At 41.6% G+C, this 13,268-nt stretch overlaps 1 protein-coding gene across 1 annotated transcript; it reads right to left on the bottom strand.

Annotated features, from left to right (window-relative positions):
- Positions 1-270: 270 nt before the first annotated feature.
- Positions 271-13,132, bottom strand: CUNH2orf49 (chromosome unknown C2orf49 homolog). The gene is made up of 4 exons (XM_042695485.1): positions 12,988-13,132; positions 9,938-10,104; positions 6,666-7,038; positions 271-3,259 (listed from the first exon to the last, which is right to left on the bottom strand). The coding sequence occupies exons 1-4, from the start codon at positions 13,084-13,086 to the stop codon at positions 3,203-3,205; spliced, it is 696 nt and encodes a 231-aa protein (XP_042551419.1). The 5' UTR covers positions 13,087-13,132; the 3' UTR covers positions 271-3,202.
- Positions 13,133-13,268: the final 136 nt, after the last annotated feature.

The raw sequence follows: 13,268 nt of genomic DNA, 5'->3' as shown, positions 1-13,268 counted from the left end.
TAGAAATGAGTGGTTTATTGAACAAATCTCTAGTCCCATTTTGTTAGGGAAGCTTTGCATGGGAAAGTTCAAGGACTTCTATTTTTCACTCCCAGTGTGTCAAGACAGTCAACTTGTCAGCCTCTAGTCCCAAACACCAAACCACTCGAACTCACAGCAGGGCTCAGGATGAAGCTGGACTATTTGGACCCTGCCTGCTCCCCATCAGACACACAGAGGAGGCTGTGCTATAAAGAACGATGTAGTTTATTCAAAGACAGATCACATCAGCAGAATATTTTTCCATTTTATTTTATTTTTTATGAATGGCAGATCTACTCAAGATAATTATATTCAGTTTAAATAAAGACTTAAAAGACTTTTACATACAAAAATGTACAAGTTCAAACTTTTGTGTACTGAGTTACAAAACTTGAACAAGCATTTAATAAAAGAGCACACTTAAGAACATTTGACCATTTGTTAGCTTCTAAAAATTACTGAAGTTCTACAGTAGTAGAGGAAGCTGTTACATACATTTATGATTTAATCTACTGGCAGTTTTACTTAATGTAAGTTTTAAAAAAATCATTGCTATTCAATGACTCTCTAGATCAGCTTTAGAATCATCTCTCAAATTCTAAGTCAACCAAAACATTTCAAACAAAAATTCCAATTCAGAAGAATTTAACACTAGCAAATACAGCAAAGCATCAGAGTAGCAGCGAACCGATTTTCCAAAATGGCTGTTAGCTATCTAGAGGAAGAAGGTTATCTTGGAAAATTGTACTGCTGTAGGAAGCAATTTAGTGCCTGGGCTGCAGGTCCTGAGACTGCATAAACCACATGGCAGTCTGTGATCCCTCAAGTTTCAGAGGACTGGGGCTCAGTTTATTTCTACCCTTTACTGAATGTGTAGGGCCAGCAATATGACTTGCAAATCTCAGACTGATGCTTAGAATCTAGAGAATCGAGGAATAAAAGAAAGAAAAAAATATAATGGGGGAGGGGAGGGGACAGGAAAAGGTAGAAGAGAATTAAAAAAGAATAAACCAACCTGCTAACACCAAGTTGTGGTACCTCACAAGTCACCTATTAACTTTAATCTTATTCATTGCCTAACCTAGTAATAAGATAACTGGCTCTATTGGAATACAGAACCAAGAGCAACACAAAGATTATTCTGAAGTGGTTCACCATTCACATCAAATCTTCCTAAGCTTTTTCTAGACAGGAAAATACAACTTAGAAGCTAAGACTCGCAGTGGTGCTGCGCCCCAGATTTGTAGCACTAGGCCTGCTTCACTATGTGAGAGAGCCAGTGGCGGATGAGCAGTTTCCACATGCTGCAGAAGGCATGGCACTCACTCTAGGATGGGGGAAACACGTCAAACAGTGCACTGCAGCACTTCTCACCTTTCAAACTCATAACAGTTCAATAATATGCTGCTAGAAAAGCACTGACTCTGATGTTCATAATATAAACTTCAATTTGAAGCAACAATGTTACACAGTTCAGCTGTTATTATCAACCTACTCTGTAAGTTTATAAATATACAAATTAAAAATTAATTTCAGAGTAACTAAAAGTTCTCACTGACTTAAAATCGTCAAATTGCTAACTCTCTCCTAATTAAGAGAGAAATACAAGTGGAAGCTGAAGGATAACTGAATACAAAATATAATTTGTCATTCTACCTAAAACCTGAACTTTTAAATCTTAATATTTACGGAGAGAATCACAGTTCTCATCCACAATATGCGTCAGCCATCAAGTTAATAATACAGTAAAACTTACTATAGCATCAATAATTTATGTAACACTAATATACATATCCATTTTGTCTTATGTGTTATAGACTTAGTCCAGAATAAAGGCAGAGCTGATTAAAAACTCTAGGGTTAGAACTTACCTGTAAGGCTGAATTAATTTTTTGTAAGGCTACTCACTAGCTGAACAAGTTGTTTTAACAAATTGAAAGAGGAAAGAGATTCCTCTAAAACTCACTGGAAAAGAGTCAACCTCAATTTGAAGATATATATATATATTAAAAAAAGTACAAAGTATCTTTTGCTCTTGGTTAGAAATACATAGCAGAAAAGTAGATACTAAAACTCTTGAACATAATGTGAATACTATTTTCTCATTGCCTTCCATTATATTGGAAGTGACAGTCTCACGCACAAAAAAAAAAAGAAAAAAAGAAAACCTCTTTCCTACATGGGATAGTTGTGTGGGAAGTTGTATGTGTTACACAACAGGAGGCCTCAGTCTACCAGAAGTCCATTCTCCTCTGCAGCACCATGCAGTGAATTTGGATTCCAGTAGCCTCTCTACTGCATACATCAGAGCAGACCTTTTGCCCCTCACTACCACACTTTCTGTACTCTCCCAAGTAGAATTCTATGGCTCCCCATCAATTCTCTAAACTTTCTGCTACCAAGTGCCATATGCTCTAACATGATTACTCAGCCTGAAGATTTTTAAATCAACTTCATTTTTTAAGAGGTTAAGCTCCCAGAAGGGAATAATAGCTAAACTCAGAGTGAGATCACAGGCTACTCACAATAGAGTAGGCAGGGCTGCTACAAGACAAGGGATGCTCCAGACAGCTCACAGCCAATCCTACAATATGATCTCAGGGGGAGGAGCAGCAGCAAGGAGGAAGCACTGCTTTTCCTTTTGCTTTTTACAGGAAGAAGCAATATAAGCAATTGAAGAAAGCAATTTTATCTGTACATTCGCAATCGTTTTCTAGCAGTATTTACCAAGATGCTTTCTTTGGTGAATCCTTGAGGATGCATATGGTAATATTTACTAAAATGCTGTAATGAACTATTATAATGCTTAGGAAAGCAAATTAACAGAAATGGTAGTAAATTACTAAAGTATTTGCATTAAAAAAGAATCTCAAACTTCTTCAAAGACTCTGAAGGAAATTAGTAAGAGTAATTCCTAAAGTCGGTTAAATGTTTTATGCCAGGTCTGCAGTTAATGATTTGAGCAGGACCAATTTAAATGATGTATATAAAACCATTATTTAACAAAGAAATTCCTAATCAAGATGTGAGAGGCAAGAAATTTTTTTAAGGGAGGGAAAAAAGACCTTATCTTCTTAAGAAAATTCTGCAATAATCAGAATCTCTGTCAATACTGTCAAATGTATGTGCACTTGTTTGAAAAACTTGTTACAGTTATATTTACATTTTTGGAAACATCCCTTCATGGCCATGTAACATGTTGTATCTTCCTCTTTGCTTCTGGGGGCTTCAGGATAGTCTAGTAAAATATAAGAAGAAAACAGTTCATTCCTACAGTTCATTTTCATTTCAAGGACAGCTAATAAACATTTAAACCACCAAGGGTTACTACTACTATACTAATAGAAGATCACTGCTGCCACCTAGTGGGATTATATGTTGCAAGTTTTGGGAAACAATAAGCCTCCTCTGGTTTCCATGTTTCTTTTTTTACAAATGTATACACATCACTGTATACTTAAAAGATACCTGGGCTTAGGCCTTATCCCACAACTAGTAAAGTCAGAATACACAAGAAGCAGAGGTATGAGGCTGTGAATTCTCTGATTTGATTTTCTGGAGTATCCTTAGGTGAGCCACATGGGGGCTAAGAAGTACTGATTGTTCTAGACCCATTTCCTCTGCCTACTCACCTCCTCTTTCAACTTTACAATCCATACCCACTGAGATATCTTGACAGTATGAGAAATAATTCACATTGTATGTAAAATGTGTGTGCTTATATCTCAAAAAGTCTTTGAGGCTCTCTCATTACAGTATTTGAATTAAGGCTTATTCTTCTAGCTCATTTCATATACTGTTCCTATCTCCCACAAAAGTGTCTGAAGTAAGAATGGAGGCAATGTGTGCCTAGAATCAAACAGACCTGTATTCAAACTACATTCTGGTCCTTTATTAACCCTGAACAAGTTTGTATACTAAGTAACTGATATCCTATACTAAGCATATGAGATCCCAGCATCCAAATACTTCAATACAGTAGAATACAAATAACAGATTCCCTTAACTTCTCTTTCTCCAAAGCTATGTATGTGTGCAGGGTAAAACAGGAAAGTGGTAAATATTAGAGGAGATCCTAGTGTGGGTTTTTTTGCTGGTACTGGGGCTTGAAATCTGGGCCTGGATACTGTCCCTACGCTCCTTTTGCTCAAGGGCTAGCATTCTACCACAAGCTACAGTTCCACGTCTGGCTTTTCCTGTGATTAACTGGAGATAAGTCTCACAGACTTTCCTGCCTGGGCTGGCTTCAAAAGGTGATCCTCAGATCTCAGCTGCTGAGTAGCTAGGATTGTGGGCATGAGCTCCTGGTGGCTGGCTCTGGTGTGAGTTTCTGGAGAAGGAACTCAGGGGCCTGGAGCTTGCTAGGCAAATACTCTTATCAGATGAACCTTATCTCAACCATCTGGTGTGGTTTTAAGGTAAGTTCAAACAGACTTAAGGTTAAAGACCAAATACTACTTCATGTATGACCTTGGACAAATTACTTACATCATCAGCCTCACTAGTCAAGTTCTCTTTTTACTCTCAGTATTTCTCTCTCTCTCTTTTTTTTTTTGTTGCGTGTAGAGCTTGAACTTTGGACCTGGGCACTGTCCTTGAGTTCTTCAGTTCAAAGGTGAGCACTCTACCACTTGAGCCACAGCACCACTTCCTAAGTATTTCTCTTTTTCAGTCCCAAGATAGTGGGAGGAGCTCATGAAAAAAACCAAGGAAAAGCACCTCACTCTAAGTATTTTAAGCAGAAATAAATTGACACGTGAATTTGTGAGATGTGTGCGTATACGCACATGCATGCACCAGGCCTATGGCTTAAATTCAGATCCTCTTGCTGCTTACTTGGCTTTTCTGCTCAAAGGGTAAACAGAAATAAATTGAGTACAGTCTCAAAACCAATAATCATCATGGATTTTTAAATTCTAGGGCTCAAACATATAAGTAATTAGACATAGAAATCAGACAAATTAAAACTAGGTGCCAGTGGCTCAGGACTTTAATCCTAGTTACTTAGAAGACTATGATCTAAGGATTGTGGTTCAAAGCTAAGCCTGGGTAGGAAAAGTCCCCTGAGACTCTTATCTCTGATTAACCACCAAAAGGCCAAAGTGGAGCTGGGGCTCAAATGGTACAGTGGTAGCCCTGAGCACAAAAGCTCAGGGACAACACCCAGGGACTAAGTTCAAGCCCTAGGAGAGACACACACACACACACACACACACACACACACACACACACACACACACACACACACACACACACACACACACACACACACACACACACACACACACACACACACACACACACACACACACACACACACACACACACACACACGAGATTATTAAAAGGTTCAAGAGGCATTGCATTCAAACTGCAAAGTTAAATGGGCCACACATACTCTTTCTCTTGGGCACTGGTGAGCCTGAGGCCTGACCCTTTGGGTCTCCAATACAGTTTGAAGAGGGGTAAACATTGCATAGGCTCTGAGTTGGGCAGTAACTGCTGATGCAATTCAAGAGGCTGTGAAGGAGTCAAGGTGCGTAGCAAAGCAAGTGAGTCTAGGGAGTCCTGAAGTACTCCTAGGCTCCAGTGAGTACTTCTGCCCTCAGAGCCATTATGCCTTCTCTTAGGATACCCTGTGGAGATAGGTCTTACTGGATAACCAGTCCTTCACTAATGTTATACCTGGGTTGGACAGTGGTGATCAACATGGCTTGGAGCCCCAACTTGTGGGCTGGAACCTCAGCTCTTGGCCACAGATGCCCTAGTTACAGGTATGGGAGCTGCAGGAAGCACATCTAGCATCTAATTGTTTATTTCATGCATACATATTTACTCTGGATCCTCTTGGAGGTGGCTGGATTTTGCAGTCTTGATTATTCTGCACAGGGGTCTTATATTTTACTTGCTTTAAAATAGCTTGCAGGGCCATTGGTCAGCCTTTATCTGGGAAACATATAATTAAGTGTATAATAGTTCTACTGGAAATTGTACATGCTAAGTATCCTAATATGGCCTTTAACAATCAGTGCAGTTTTGCCAGGTGCTAGTGGCTCACACTTGTAATCCTCGCTGCTCAGGAGGTTCAAAGCCAGCCTGGGCAGGAAAGTCTGTGAGATTCTTATCACAAGTAAACCACCAGAAAACCAGAAGTGGTGCTGTGGCTCAAGTGGTGCTGTGGCTCAAGTGGTAGTGCACTGGCCTTGAGCTAAAGAGCTAGGAGACAGCGCCCAGGTCCAGAGTTCAAGCCCCATTACCGACAAAAAGAAAAAAAAAAAATCAGTGCAGTTCTGAAGGAAGTGCCTAAACTAGCTGTACTGCCTTCCTGACAGAGGAGCCACCTGATCTCTCAAACTGTACCATCAGAGTGACGCTTCTTTTTTCCCCTCTTGCCCTTACCAGAAAGAGAAGTTAATTATCAAAATTCTGTTACAGTTTGATGAGGAGACAGGTTTTAATCTCTATACAAAGGATCCCATGTCTGGGTGTTTTCAAGTCATGGCCCACCAAAGAAAATAAACCTATCTTCAACTTACCAAACCAAAAGCAAACAAAAGCAAGCAAGCAACATAGCTGACCCATCTTGGGCTACAAGGTGGACTGCTCTAATTTTATACTTTGTATGGCAGCCACACACTACTTACCACAGCTTCTGCTTCTTCTTTAGGAGCAGCTCGCTTCAACTTCACAGGTGTAGTTGCAACAGGGGACAAAGGTGGTGACCTCATAGGACCTGAAAGACTTTTCCTATGCGTTAAGTCATGGTTTGGTTTATTGTCATTATTGTATTCCACCTTATGGTTCGTAGGCAAATTGGAAGACAAAATTAGGGGTGAAACACCTGAAGAGGAATTTGATAATTTTTGAAAGGCATTACTGGGAAAGCTTGCCTGAGGGGGAGGCTTGAGTCGTTCATTGTCTCCATTCTCTGTCCTTTTCACTTTGATGCATGTACTTGTTGAGTTTCCATCAAACACAATAAGGGGTCTTTTCCTTAACCCATCTACAGTGTTACTCCTGAAATCAAAGAAATACACCTTTGAAAAATACCATCTGGGATGGAAAAACAATTTAGATTTACTGATGAGTCTTTTTTTTTTTTTTGTCAGTCATGGGGCCCTGAACTCTGGGCCTGGGTGCTGTCCCTCAGCTCTTCAGCTCAAGGCTAGCGCTCTACCACTTCCAGCTTTTTCTGCTTATGTGGAGCTGAGGAATCGAACCCAGGGCCTCATGCATGCAAAGCAAGCACTCTACCACTGGACCACCTTCCCAGCCCGATGAGAGTCTTTTTAGTGGGACTACTAGAAACTTGATGTCCTCTGTAAAAAAAATAAATTTCTGGGCCTGGGAAGATGACTCAATGGTAGAGTGCTTGCCTTGCATGCATGAGAGCCTGGGTCTGATTCCTCAGCGCCACATAAGCAGAAAAAGCCAGAAGTGGTGCTGTGGCTCAAGTGGAAGAGCACTAGCCTTGAGCTGAAGAGCTGAGGGGACAGTGCCCAGGCCCAGAATTCAGGCCCCATGACTGACCAAAAAAAAAAAATTCTAGTAATTTATTTTAAATTATAAAATATTTATTTAAAAAGCACTTTATTATATACATAAGGTATAGCTATTTTTGAAACATCTATTAACCACTAAAAGCTAAAGCATAAAAGAGTTTCCAAGTAACAATAATGGATTAATGATATGGTTATCTTGACCATGTCATTTTAATTATTTTAGAATATTAACCCAGCCAGGCAGGGGTGGCTCATGCCTATAATACTAGCTACTCAGTAGGCTGAGATCTGAGGATTACAGTTCGAAGCCAGTCAGGGCAGAAAAGACCATGAGACTCTTTAACCAAGGAGTAGAAGTGTGGCTCAAGTAGCATAGCACCAGGCATAGGAGAAAAAAGCCAGAGAGAAGCCAGGTGCTGGTGGCTCATACCTGTAATCTTAGCTACTCAGGAGACTGATCCGAGGATTGAGGTGCAAAGCCATCCCTGGCAGGAAACTCTGTGATACTCTTATCTCTAATTAACCACCAGAAAACCAAAAATGGAGCTGTGGCTCAAAGTGAAGAGCTTAGGAGCAATGCCCAGACCCTTGTTCAAGCCCCACAACCAAAAAAAAAAAAAGAAAAAGCCAAATAGAAAGAACAAAACCTACATAAATATATCAAGACTAGCAACTTTAATAGGAAGCTATGTAAGTCTTCTGTTTAGCTTCTAAAAAAAAAAAATCACATTTCCTTTTTTAACAGTAAAGGCAAAAGGCATTCAATTGTGCTATTATAGATTTCTTGGGTTTTGTTTTTTTAAGGCTCTGGTCTTGGAGCTTGAATTCAGAGCCTGGGAGCTGTCCCTGAGTTTTCATGCTCAAGGCTGGCACTCTATCACTTGAGCCACAGCTGTACATCTGCCTTTTGGTAGTTGGGAGATAAAAGTCTCACAGACTTTCCTGCCTCGGCTGGCTTCAAACCACAATCATCAGATTCTCAGCCTCCTGAGTATTCAGGAGGTGTGAGTACCAGTGTTACTCAATCAGATAGTTCTTTTTACAACAGATTTATGAAAAAAATTAACATGCTAAAAGAACTTGAGTAGCCATTCAACAAGAATATATCAGCCTTGCCACTCAAAGTGTTGCTCAAGAACAACAACATCAACACCCTTTTTGTTTTTGCTAGTCCTGCGGCTTGAACTCAGGGTCTCACTAGCACTCTACCACTTGAGCCACAGTGCCACTTCCAGCTTTTTCTGTTTATACATTATTAAGGAATTGAACCCAGGGCTTCATGCATGCTAGGCAAGCACTCTAACACTAAACCGCATTCCCAGCCCCAACATCAGCACCCTTTGGGAGCTTTAAGAAATGCAAAGTCTAGGAAGATAAATCAGCATCTTAAAACCAACATTTTAGCAAGATTCATAAATTGCCAAGCTCACTAAGTCTTGAGTTACCAGAGTATCATTTGGTAGAAAATAAAAAATTGGCTCATATAGGTTCAACCCAAGGTTTAACACTGAAGTTGGAGGAATATGGTCCTAACTGACATGACCATGAGCATGCTACAGCACTTCCCCGAATCCCAATTTCTCTGCAAATAATAACCAGCTCAACGATACAAGATATCTCAGATCCTTCTAACTTGAATAGTCTCATTCAAGGAGCAAATTACAATTTGTGTGGGTGGTTTTGTTTTTGTTTTGTGGTGCTGAGGGACTGAAACAGAGCCTTATCTATGTGACGAAAGCACTCTGTCATTTGAGCTAAGCTCCAGACCTCCAAACTACAAATGTTTAACATAGAGCCAAAGATTCTTTCAAAAATAATACTAAGGGACTGTTATATGAAGTTCTGCTTTGAAGGAACCTCTACCTAAGCACTGAGAGTGTTTCTTTCCAGTGGCTTACACCTATAATCACAGCTACTAAGGAGGCTGAAATCTGAGGATCTCAGTGTGAAGGGCAAGAAAATCTTTGAGACTCATCTCCAATTAACTACCCAAAAGCTGGAAGGACAGCTGTGGTTCAAGTAGTAGAGCATTAGCCTTGACCACAAAAGCTCAGGATCATCTCCCAGGCCCCAAGTTCAAGCCCTAAGAGCTGCGCACGCACACGTGCACGCGTGCATGCACACACAGACACACACAGTTTCTTACTCTCACAATGTGCTGATAAAGACAATATTGCCTGAATAAAAACCAAAAACAGAAGGTATATGCAACACAACTCATGAGGTTGTGACACACTAACACTGTTTTTTTCACCAACTAAGCAAGGAATTTTCCCTTATTTTTTTTTTTAGTTGCTAAAAGTACAGTGCCTGGTTCATTTTAAACAATAAGTACTTTTTTTCCTTAAGTTTAACTGGGGGAAAAATACAAAACTTTACATGTGTACAATAAAAACTAGAACCACTAAAGGTACCTTTTAGTCTCATTTTTTATCTCATGTAGTTCTCTTTTTTTTTCCATCATTTTCCCCCATCGATTCTTTGGCAAATCCCGCTGAGGCAATGGTATAGCATGCTGGACATAAAGATCAGTAAGGTTGTCTTTGTTTATTCGGACATCATTTTCAACAGCTATGTTCTTCTGTAGGAAAGGAAACAAAAATAATTTCAAAACAAAATCTTCATTTAAATAATTACCTAACATGGTAAAACATGAAATAGCAGATGATAAAACCATTTTCACAATCTTGAATCTTTTTTACACACACTTTCCTAAGTACACTAAGGCACTATTAGATGTGGTATTAAAGATAAAGTACTAAAAATATTGGGTTCTGCCTCATCTAAAGACAGTGATCACATTTCCTCACTCTAACAAAGAGTGCTATGCAAGAAACTAGTCAGCCTTCCCCTCAGATTGCTGAAATGGAGGCTGTCTCATCCTATATGCTATGCTATATGTATCTCTAACCTCTAATGTAGAGGTTGTTGTTTGGGGGTGGGTTTTTTTTGGGGGGGGTAGATATTGATGCCAGAGTTTTGTATATGTTAAGCAGAAGTCTTTGTAAGGTACAGTCCAGCTCCTGTTTTGCTTTTTAAATAGAGAGTCACAACCAAGATTTGAAATACCACAGAAGCAAACTGCAGTTCACTTTCTGATGACAGGAAAAATAAGGCCTTCCAACAGCCTTCCCTTCCCTTCCAAGTACCTTCTATATACTAATTCCTACCAAAATAACTTCAACCATTCTCCTGTCCTAATTTCTTCTGGGTATCAAGGAAAACATGCAGCCAAGGCAGAGGAATAGTTGTGGAGACAATGAAAATACAACAGGTTCTACAACTCACAATCCGGAACATATCTGAACAAGTGAGAAAACATAGAAATGTCCTCAGTCCTTTTTTTTTTTTTTTTTTAGTTTTAAGACAAAATTTTCTTTTTGCTCATACAGAGTACTACTGCTGATTTTCATCTAGCATTCACTCCGAAGTTGGGTAATACTAAGTGATGTCCCTTAGATTTTTTTCACTCAAGGCTGGCATACTACCATTTGAACCACACCTCCACTTCCAAATATTCTGGTTAATTGGAGATAGTCTCTCAAACTTTCCTGACTTCAAACCTTGATGCACTTGTAAGTGTAGCTTTTACATGTGAAAAACTGACCAATTTATGTCTCTCCCATGAATAATAAAAGAGCAGATAGGATCTCTTAGTCAATTACTAGGAATAAGATCATAATGGGACACATACAACAGTAGGACACATACATCAGTGTAGTTAATAAGTAGGAAAAATTTACTCTTCAGATCAGACTTCCTCACTATGACCTTCAATGATCAGGATATTTTATCCTTTCCATCCCTCATTTTTCTCATCTGAGAAATACTCTCGTAATACCTCATAAGGCTATGATCCGAGCGATGAGATAATCCACCAACAGTAAGTGTCCAACAAATGTTCGGCTGTCACTACCAGAATTTCTCAGCTGATTATTATTTTTCACATGTGAGCTGGTTATTCAATGTATCCTATCAAGGAGCAAATTTCCTTTTGGTTATTGATATGAATTAGTTGTACAGGTGGTTTCATGGAGACATGTCCATATACACACACAACACCAGGATCATATTCATCCCCTTTCTTTTCTCAAACCAGCCCTCAGATCCCAGCCTCCTGAGTATCTAGGATTACAGGCATGAGCCACCAGCACCAGGCTCTGGAGGTTCTATTGGAAAGCATGCCCAGAGGATTGACAGGCAGGAAATAGACTTCAAAAAGCACTGCTTTAGAACAATGGTTCTCCAAGTGTTGTTCTTGAACTATCAGCCAAATACTGGTTTAAAAATGCAACTTTTTAGCTACATTCCAAATTTACTTAACAATGACAACTGAGGACAGAGCCCAGAAAATTGTGGGTTCGCAACAGGCCCTTGACCATTCTGAAATGCTTCAAAGCTTGAGAACCATAGGTAGGAGGTCACTTTTAAAATGATCTACTTAGCAAGAAAGCTTCAGATACAGTACTGAAGGAAAACTACATGGAAAACAAAATATACCATATAAAACCTTATGGAAACTTTCCTTAATTCTACCACTTTAGCTTTTCCCCCCCAACCCTCAGCTTTTTCTATTGAAGGCTACCGCTCAACCACTTGAGCCACAGCTCCACTTCAGGCTTTTGGTGGTTACTTGGAAACCGGAATCTTGTGTACTTTTCTGACCCAGCTGGCTTCAAACCACGATCCTCAAATCTCTGCCTCCTGAGTAGCTAAGATTATAGAAGTGAGCCGTACCAACACCCAGCAACATTTTTGTGTTTGCTCCCTATCACAGGCCACAGCTGGTGACAAGCGTGCACGGCATGGAGAGCCCAGAATTCTCCTAACTCTGACATTTATACCTAGTGACTGATGTCTTTAAACGCGACGAAATGCACCGCTTCTCAGATGTTTTCCAGCCTCGAGGGCCCACGATTTCTCTTCTCCAAGTCTACCCTCCTTTTCCCCCCATACTGCTGCCGGGGCTGAAACCCGTTGCCCGGGCGCTTTTTGTGCGGGAGGCTGGCATTCTACAACTTGAGCGGGAGCGACACGGACGGCTCTGTTGTTGTTGCTGTTTGGTAGTTAAGTGGGCTCTCCTGCCTCTGGGCTGGCTTTGAACTGCGATCCCCCAGGATCTCCGCCTCCAGGGTCGGTAGGGTTACAGACACGAGTCCCTCGGGCGCCCGGGTCCAATTCCTACCACTCCGTGCTGCGTTCCCCGCCGGTCCTCCGGCCCTACCCTCACCCACGGACTACGGGGGTGACCCTGATGGATGAACTCCGAATCCCGGCAGGTCCCGATCGTCCAGGCGCGCCTCGGTGGGCGCGGGGGGGCCCAGGGCAGCCCGGACCGGTCGGGGCGGGCGGAGGGCGGCGCAAACCCGGAGGGGCGCGCCCGGGGCGGGTGGCCTGTCGTCCCCGCGGACTACTTGGAACAGACCCGCCCGCTCCCCCTGTCCTCCGCCCCAGCGCGTCCAACCTGCTCTAGGGTGAGGAGAAGGAACTCCTGGGACAGCAACTCCGGGTGCAGCAGCAGTTCCGAGTCCGTGGAGCCGCGGCCGCCCACATCCCCCGCCATGGTTTGTAGTCGCCTGGAGACCCCGTCGACTACCCACAGAGCTCCGCGGAGGAGGCGTCCCGGAAGTGACGTCCGGGGGCGGGGCCTCTACTGTGAGGTCACGCGCCGCGCGCCGCGCGCCCTGTGACGGCTTTCGTGATGGTGGGAGGGTTGGGGGGGAGCTGGCGCCGGCCGGCCCCGCG

This window comes from Dipodomys spectabilis, unplaced genomic scaffold (assembly GCF_019054845.1).
Source record: "Dipodomys spectabilis isolate Male_0828 unplaced genomic scaffold, ASM1905484v1 ptg000187l, whole genome shotgun sequence".
In the NCBI taxonomy this organism is placed as follows: Eukaryota; Metazoa; Chordata; class Mammalia; order Rodentia; family Heteromyidae; genus Dipodomys; species Dipodomys spectabilis.
Note: the sequence above shows the minus strand (reverse complement) of the source record. Positions and strands in the feature narration are given on the sequence as shown.

Excerpts from the sequence above, each read along its gene's own strand:
- CUNH2orf49 (XM_042695485.1), bottom strand. The coding sequence starts at position 13,086 with ATGGCGGGGGATGTGGGCGGCCGCGGCTCCACGGACTCGGAACTGCTG. Across the intron at positions 10,105-12,987 it reads TTCTCCTCACCCTAGAGCAG|AAGAACATAGCTGTTGAAAA; the intron begins GTTGGACGCGCT and ends CCTTTCCTACAG. Across the intron at positions 7,039-9,937 it reads ATAAAAAATGAGACTAAAAG|GAGTAACACTGTAGATGGGT; the intron begins GTACCTTTAGTG and ends CTTTGATTTCAG.